Source organism: Anneissia japonica, unplaced genomic scaffold (assembly GCF_011630105.1).
Source record: "Anneissia japonica isolate Jap-2015-1 unplaced genomic scaffold, ASM1163010v1 scaffold287833_len2544123_cov190, whole genome shotgun sequence".
In the NCBI taxonomy this organism is placed as follows: domain Eukaryota; kingdom Metazoa; phylum Echinodermata; class Crinoidea; order Comatulida; family Comatulidae; genus Anneissia; species Anneissia japonica.
The window spans coordinates 1,452,981-1,462,659 of NW_022757233.1; the positions used below are offsets into that span (position 1 = coordinate 1,452,981).

At 31.9% G+C, this 9,679-nt stretch overlaps 1 protein-coding gene across 1 annotated transcript in view; it reads left to right on the plus strand.

Annotated features, from left to right (window-relative positions):
* Nucleotides 1-633: 633 nt before the first annotated feature.
* The window catches only part of LOC117124612 (max-like protein X), a 54,240-nt gene continuing 45,194 nt past the window's right edge, over nucleotides 634-9,679 (plus strand). Inside the window, exon 1 of the mRNA XM_033270908.1 lies at nucleotides 634-880. Within this exon, the coding sequence (XP_033126799.1) occupies nucleotides 634-880 (247 nt within the window). The remainder of the gene's footprint in view (nucleotides 881-9,679) is intronic.

The following is a 9,679-nucleotide window of genomic DNA, read 5'->3' on the forward strand; positions in this document are numbered from 1 at the left end:
ACAAAGCTGTTCATGGCATGTTTTTATTTTTTTTTATTTTTATAAAAAGTCATTCTACCCCAATATCCCCAGACCCCAGTGTTTTGCACTGGCTGCACTGCCTATGCCACTGACTAGCATAATAGATGCTCTCCGTATGTCAAAATCAAAAAGGATGATACGACTATGTCGGTATAGGTTTAAGTAATGACTTAGAATATTAGTATATGGTGTAGGAAGTGGTCCCCTGGCCCAGTTTGCGTAACAATGATTTAGATGTCTTTAACTACTGTCTCTTATACACATCTAGATGTGTTAAATACTACTGCGCAATTGTTTTCAACTTTAACCTTGTTTGTTTATGCATAAATGCACACGCTGGCTTGATTGCCGCAATATAGAGTATAGAATAGAATAGAAATCTTTCTTTATTCTGGATACTCAGTCAGTATTAGTACACTGTTCTTCCCTGAGGTCCAGGGTATGATCTTAAACTACTTTAAATTAAAAACAGAATTGATAAAGAAATATATAAGTTACATAAATATAAGAAGCAGAGAAAAGATTGGTAAATTAAATTAGATTTTTAAAGGATTGTAGACTGTTTCAGACAAAGCAAGCCAGTAACCGTTACCGCAATATTACTAGGGTACGATGTGGCTTAAAGTAAGCCGGCATATTGGCATATCGACCCTTTCAGACAGAAACCCATACCAGCGTGCTTTACCGCAAAATTGCGGTATTGAAGCTCTGTCTGAAAGGGGCTTTAGACATGAAAATATTGGGTTTAGTTTATCGGCGTTGGCTTTTGTTCCCAACTTGAAGTTTTACATGGCTTGGTCAGTCTCGTGCGCACTCGCGTTTCCACTTGGTGATGTTCACATGCAACAGATGAAAGAGCGTAAAGCCAACTTTTAAGAAAGTACCACTGGCATCAGCGGCGTAGCGGGTTGGTAACGGGCCCCGGGTGCAAGATAATTGCCGGGCCCTAAAAGACACCTGATTGGATTTGAGTCAAGAGCCTTGGTGGGGTCTACTTAGGCCAAAACTCTTAATGCTCATACGTTCTGAAATTGTTTAAAGTTGATACAGCATTGTAATGAGCATATTTTACTATGAAATATTCAAAAACACATTCGGGGATATTGAGAACAAAATATTGTAAAGTTTCATGAGTCTGCGATAAAGTAATAATATTGACATCAATTGAACAATCAATGACCTGATTTCAGTGAAGTAAAACGTATCCATGAAGTACGATGACCTGATTCAAAGTTGTGCTTAATATAGTTGAACCAACTTTAAAATATTAAACAAAAACATGCGTGCCAATATTTCAATTGCTTGAAATATGCTTTCAAAAAGTATTTTGTCATATGTAAGCAAGTTTTTATTCTGAATGGCCAGTCAATCTTGCAACATGCATGTAAAAACAAAAACCATAAACAAAAAGCACTTTGGCATGCACTGAAAGGGCTGAAAAAGTTGGCACAGAGGAGCAACAACGTAGTGCATCATACCGTGGTATGAAGCATACGTAATATGATGGTAAAAAATAACCTTGATTGTGTTCAACAGTTACAAAGCTGTTCATGGCATGTTTTTATTTTTTTTTATTTTTATAAAAAGTCATTCTACCCCAATATCCCCAGACCCCAGTGTTTTGCACTGGCTGCACTGCCTATGCCACTGACTAGCATAATAGATGCTCTCCGTATGTCAAAATCAAAAAGGATGATACGACTATGTCGGTATAGGTTTAAGTAATGACTTAGAATATTAGTATATGGTGTAGGAAGTGGTCCCCTGGCCCAGTTTGCGTAACAATGATTTAGATGTCTTTAACTATTAGGCCTATATCTACAGTAATGAAATACTACTATTGCTTACTGGGGGTCATAATAGAGATATCCCAATAATTTGACATACAGTATGTTTGAACCCATTGCATTTTATTTAGTAAAACCACTAAATTCTGCCAGCAGATCTCTTTGTATTTATGCTTATTACTCTGGCTAATAAATTCTATCATGAACTTTTAACTCATTATCAGCTAGAGTTAAAAAAGTATATTCCTTAGTTTGTTTTCTTTTTTTTTTTTTTTTTTTATTTTTTTTTGGATTTTTTTTTTTTTTTTTTTTTTTTTTTTTTTTTTTGGTTTTTTTTTTTTGACGTTCATTTTGTTTCTTCTTTCTTTGTCTCTTCATATTTTTTGTTTCTTTTATTCAACTTTTACCACATTTGTTGTAAGCGAAGCACATGAGACTAGTATTATTTTACCAGTACAACATTTTTAATGAAACTAAAAACTATAGCAAGTATTCTGTGGATTGTAAAAGCCGGTAGATGATCAAACAGCTGGAGGGCAAACAAACAATTCATTTTTTTAGGGCTAATTATTGAATTCTACATCAGAGTAATGTATTGACCTTGATATATTGTCAATTTCTCTTTCCATTCTTAAATAGTTTATTTACCTTTAGAATGGTGGCACACACAACTCGTGTGGTGCGGCTGGATAACAATAAGAACTAGAATACAAAGAAAAGAAAAACAAAAACAACAACTAAATCATATAAAGAAAAAGCACAACAAATTAACCAGCAATTTAAATAAAGCCTACAGCTTAACTCAAAGGTTTTAACAATACAATTTGAGATTGTAAAATAAAGGAACAGAATCGTAATGTAAAATTAAAATCCAAATAAAACAAGAGAACTAACTAAAATTTTTAAAATCTTGTAAAACAAGATGAAAATAGTATAGTATTTATCCAACTTCTTTTACACTGCTAGTTTTTCCTCCTCATCTTCTTCATGGCTTGATGTCATCAACGTTGTCATGTTCATTAACTGTCATCTCTACCACTCCCTCACAATATTAGAGATGAAATACGGAAACCATGTTTTTAATCAGTAAATGGACCTTTCCGGAGAGTCGTCAAACTTAAAAACTGACCAATTAGAACAGGGCCAGGAAGTGTTGTCCCGCAAATATATGTACACCATTGTTTTGTGGGGCCTTAGCAACAATAACCAAGCAACAGCTCAGCAGAATGGTTCATTTTAATCACACACTGTAAATGTACCACATTATACGTTATGCTCCTTCTCTGCTTTAAGTTTTGTGTGTTTGAAAAAATGTTGTTGAAACAAATGCTTTTAAAAATCTTGTGTAAAAGAAACTGAATTTTTTCTGACAGTAGACAATATCTGTCCGTATCTTTTACGTGACTTTTACATGTCAATAACATCTGTGGCTTGTAGCAGAAGCCTAGTTTTAGGTTTCTTGTGCACATGATTCTCAGAATAATAATCAACGAAGTGAATTGAATAAAAGATGTTCCTGCGTGTGTGACTACAATATTAATAATCTTTATGTTGTTGCATCTTGTAGACTTACAGTGAATGGATGAATCATACTGTAGTAGGCCTATAATTAAAACATAGTTATATATTTTATGGTACAGTATTATACTTTTGGGTTTATAATTTAGGATTTAGTAAAAGAAATTTTTACTCTCCCTCTACTATCTCTCTGATATCATTTAGAAATTGTTAGTTCATATTTTATTTACATGCAATAGCATGCCCCAGACATACATCTGACCTTGAGATGCTCAGGCAACATTAAAATGATATCTAACCTCATAAATTAATATTTGCGTTAAACATCTCTTTCGTGATTCTCGTCTGCACCTGTTGAAGGCCAGGAACGTTGGTATCCTAGCCTAATACCATGTTTACAATCATTTACATAATGATTCACGACATTCATGTTCGCTGTCGTTGATAAATGTGCATGGTTCATGTTTTGCTGTCATCACATTCGCCAATATTAATCAGCAAGCATTCTTCGAGGCATAGTTGCTCAGATACTTAAATGTGATTGGTTGGTTGGGCAATCGGGATTGATACCATGTGTGTCCCGCTGTCACTTGTATGCACTGATGGATGTCTTTATTATTTTTAATGATTTCTGTGCATTTATGTGATTTGAATTGCTTTGAATTATCTATTACACATCTATTACACATCTATTATTGACTTTGTGTGGAGTTGTTTTGTAATGAATTACGATGGAATACAGGCATTGCTATATCAATTGTATTAGAGGTCCTTATTTTAATTTGGCAAAAGCTGTAACACAGAAGATAATGATACTTTTTCTTCTACTTTTATATTCTCTTTTTTTGTTGAAGCAGTTTTCTTATTGCCAGAAGGTACTGTATTGGATTAATGATCTAAAGTTGTATGTGATGGTGTGAATGAACATTACTTTTGGTGTTTACTTTTTCAACTTTTTCCCATATTCATATTTTTTTACTTTCTGTTCTGTATCTCTTGATATTTTTAATTTTTTCTTTTCTGCATTACTGATGTTTATTTTGATGTTCAAGTTTTATATTGTTGTAAAGGGGAAAATGTAAATGTTTGCATTGTTTAGGGACAGAAGAGGGAAGAAGGGTACTTAGTCTTTTGTATTGTTTTTGAAAATAAGGGGTGAAGTTTAGTACAGTTTTATTTAGTGGGGATGGATAAAATTTGAATTATCAGGTAAGGAGTGAAAGGAATACAGGATTAATTTAAGCTGTTTTGAGTTGGTTTATATTTTAGTTTTCCTTTTTAATTTGATTTGGCCTATTTTGTAATCATTTTTGTTTCGGACACACCTTTATTTACCTTTGTTTTTCAAAGTGTGCCAATGATGTAAAAGTGTAGGCCTACGTCCAAATAAATATTATTAGTATATTGTTATAAAGTCATGTATTATTTTTTTAATGTGGTACAAAGAGGCTTTGATGGTCAGATCCAGTGTCATTTGCAGTGCAGTGACACTTAAATAAGATCAAATTAAAGTAATAAGGACATTTCACAAGTAAAAAGCTTGAATAATGGAAATGCTAGCATTGAAATATTTGTAAGAAAAGATTCTTTGAATTTCAGTTAATTTAATTAATGTGTTTGGTATCAAGGTTAAATCAGGTTTTACAGATTTTCAAAAAGAAAAACCACAAATAATCACAGTGGCTCTACCTTCAAAAGATTTTTGTTTAAATTATACTTTTTTTTGTGGCTATTTTTAGTTGGTAGTGCAACCGAAGAGTAATAAGTCTTCGGGGGTGGGTGTGGAATAAAAAAGAACAGGTGCTCCAGGGCCTGGGCCCAAAGCACTTGTGTAAAATATATTTTCCTCATTTGAAAGATACAAGTAGTTGTTAACTACAAATGGAACATAGTATGGAACAAGTAAGTGTTTTGCAAATTTACAGACACTTACCTAAAGCTACAACAAGCCTTTGATTGCCTACCAATTAGATCTTTGTAAAGAATGATTTATTCATCTGTTGATTGGGTTGAATATATTTTCTAATTGAAAAAGCAAATTAATAGGTATACAAAATAAGCAATTCTAACACGATTAGAAAGTTTTTATGTGGACCTGCAGTAATATTTGGTAATGAATTTTGTTTGGTAACATCCAGCTGTTGTAAACTTGGCAGCTTCTGCCAAACTGATAGGTCGTTACTAAGGTCAAAGAGCAATTGAATATCATATATCAGATTATTATGTTCCTAAGACATGTTTTCTATGGTGTTTATCTGAGGCCTGTACATGACTGTATGTGCTATATATAACTGACACATATTTTTTATCAACTCTCTCACTACAGTTTATGAATTGCTTGAATGGATCTTAATAAAATTTTGTGGAGCAGTAGATATTTTGTGGGATGAAAATGGTCTGGTGGTGATATGCACTATCTACTGCTTATTAGTCATTTTATTAGAACTTTGATATAAAATAATTATTAATGTTTTATCATCATTTACATTACATATTTCATTATGACTTACACAATTAAAATATACATATTATTCAAATAAGTTTGTTGATGATATACTTTTTTTTATTATTATTACTTAATGCTTTTATGATAATTTACTCTAAAAAATGTTTGTGTTTAAAATGAAATAAAATGAAAAAAAATACTTAGCTTAGTAATTATTCCAGTAAGTAATTCATATACTAAGTAATTTTTTTGTTATGTAATCTAGAAAGTTATAATGGAATGGATCAATTAATCAATCAATCAATCAATCAATCAATCAATCAAACAATATTATGATAGATGTATTATTATATCAATGCATCATTCAAAATTAATATAAAATACTAAAGTTCTGTAATATTTTCATTAATTATTATTTAGTGTTTTAATTAATAACAAGCAAATGTTTCATGGGAATTGAAAGCAGAGGAAATTTCAGATTAGGAAATAATAGGAAAAATATTTCTTAGTTAGTCAGTCCTACAGTATAATATCTGTATAAATATTTTATTTTATTTATTGTATTTTATTCCTTTCAGCTGTAAAAGCATTTAAAAATACAAAATGCAAGAGGAGAACTGTGAAGAGACAAAAGCGGTTAAAAACTACTATCGCCAAAGGGCGTCTCTCCTACTTCCATAAACCAATAAAACCATAAGTTAAAATATTGCTACTGAAGGATTGTCATATTATTTATGTCTGTGAAGTTAGATAAAAACATTTTACCTAGTTGATCAAATAAACAGAATAAACAACAAGTAAATAATTAATATTGATAGTAATCAGATATTTATAATGTGCTAGTATTATTTGTAGTGTTAAAAACAAATGTTTTTTTTTTTTTATGAAAGGCACAAAAATATGGATGAAAACACATAAGTAGGACAACTGTGTAACAAGAAGGCCTACATATTATGTTTTAAGGGCTTGTACGGATAGAATAATTTTTAACAATACCTACTGTATTACAGTTAAACCTGATCTGGCGTGCTATAGACTTAGTGGTCGCCATCCTGCCAGCTATTTATTGATAAATTTGAAATTTAACCCGAACTTATTAACAATTTAGTGAACATTAACAGAATGTAGCAAATTTCATAATGGAGGATAATACATGTATAATAGTAAATTGTTGATCCATTATTTAATTCGGTGAAATAGTTTTAATATAAATAGGAAGTTTACTAGGGAATTGTATAAAAAATGTAGGTATAGAGTACTATGTTGTTACGTCACAACTCCGTTGCTATCAGCGACCCAAAATGCAGATCTATTGTCTCCACTGACAAACCATTGATCCCAATTCCTAATGTAATTATTATGATGTTGTGTCTTAATATTTCTTTGTAAATTTTAATTTGATGATTATGTATGAGTTCGATAACTAATCTAATGCGAGCTTTTGTGTTTTAGTACATTTTGATGGTAAATGATTAAGCTTTAAAATGCCTATTCCAGAAAGACTATACTAAGATTATGAAGTAATTCAGGCGTAATGACCGCTTTACGTCTGGTTAACAACAAAGGGCGCCACCTGGTGTTGTGGCAACACTAGCGTTGTACTCTATATTTGTAGTTTTGAAGACATCAAATATATTTTCCTTTTGTCTTGGCATTTTATACCATGAAATTGAAATAGTAAAATAATTTTTTCCACATTTAATTTCAGTAGGTCATACCCTGGATTCTAACATCGTTCTAAATTTACAATTTATCCCAGCTGTTAATTTCAATCACTGTCATATTTTTTATGATATTATTAACTGCTTGAAAATATGGAGTTAAAATTAATTGAAAATTTAATACTATAATTAATACTTACTAAATCTCATGAGCCACAAAATGTATGTCATTTCATGTAGTGCATTAACTACTGAGCATAGGAAATTTGCTAATAAAAAAAAACAACTTTTTCTCAACATAACAATTTATCAATATGTTAACAGATCAGCTTTTGCCCATCTACCATTAGGGAAAGTCGACAGAAGTGAATCATTTTTTTGTTCAGAGATACAGCCAAACTTCTGGTGATGGTGGTAGTGTGACCATGGATGGTGTGACATTGTATTTTACAAATGCATGATTGACAAACAGCAAATTCACTAAAACCAAATTAAATTTATTATTGTTGTTTCTTTCAATGATACTACATTTTTAAAATAGCTTAACAATAACATATAAAATATTTTTATTTTCAATATTAGAATATACTTAGTATATGATTAAAATATTAAACATTTATTTATGTACCAATTTCAAAATAAAAGAATTTTCAATAGGCCTATAAAACTGGGAAATTGGCTTTCTATCCAGTACTTTTTTATTTTTGCTGGCTGTGTTTTGTCAAATAATTTACACTCTTTAGTGCAAATTGTTAATAATCTTGTATTTCTGAGAAGAGATTTCTGTAGGCTACTGAAAGCAATTAATAAAAAAGATGTACAGTAAGGTAGGCTTGTTGCATCATACTGACATCTTGGCACTTAGACCCTGAACTCCTCAACTCAATAGAAAGACTCTAAACCAGGGTACTTGCCTCTCTGGCATAATAGACAACCACTATTGACATCGTCTCGCGAAAGGGCACAAATATATGTTTTCTAAATGTCATCATATTTTAGAGTTATTATTTTTATTCTTGAAGTAAATTTTAAAGTATTATGGTAAACACTGATTTTTTTTTGCTGCGAAGCAGCCAATTCATATTCTTGACAGCAATTTGACCTCTGAAAGGTCATTGTTTGTCAAAAAATAAGGGCCTAAGACGACTGAAAAGCGGAGTTTCCTTCTTTCGTTCTGCCGGGTAAAATCAATTACTTTAGGCGACGTTTGTAGACTAACCAACACGTACCAACGTCCGCATGTCACGCTAGCCTAGGCCTAGACTAGCTAGGATGGTTTAGGCCTAGCCTTGAAGGGACGAAGGTCCCAATGAAAAACAACGTCGCTGCTTGATAGCTAACATTGTCTATTTAACATCACAATAATTCATTATTAGACCTATACTTGTTTTTAGAATTGTACTCCACAAATCTCAGCCGATACCTCGCACAACTCGTTAACGTCTTGTATCTATTGTCGTGACGTCATGGCTCGCCGGCTCACACATGTGATGTCTCGCACTTGTGATCAAATAACACGCTGGCTCGCACTTTGGCAACACTCTTTGGCAGTCAACTCGCCCCTAGAAAACCTGCCCTTGGAAACTTGCCCCATAAAAAAATGTACACTTCCTAGACCATGCAGTCTTCAAAATTGTAACCTTTGGTAATCAACTACATTTTCCACATACATAGAAATTATTGAAACTTAAACCATAATTCACCACTATAGACACTTTTTGACAAAAATGAAAAATTACCACTTTGTTACCCAATGAGAAGTGTTATAGACAATGGGTCGTGTCTCATATTATTTGTTATATTTTTATTATTCATTATTTTCACTTGACTCGCATAAATAATTTTGTTCGAAGAACATTTATATGCAGTTGTACTTCGCAGCACTTCACTTGCAATTTGCAATTTCTATTTTAAATAATATTATGTATTTATTCAAAACGATATTTCTTTATACCCTCTTTCGCAAACTTATTCTTTAAAAGATCGTCAGAGTAGGGCAGGCTCGCTAAATAAGGTATAAAAAAGTCTTGTCCTAACATGCACGCCTAGACTGATAGCACTGAAGAAAAATTGATGTGTTAAAATTTTGGGGTCCCAAACAGACTAAATCCTGCCAGTATTTTTAGTTTTTTTTCTTATTGTAAATTTTAGTATCTTTAGCAGTCCTATGTGGAAAATGTTAATTTGCATAAATGATAATACATTATTCATTGTCCAATTGAACCTTAGCAGGAATTTACACAGAT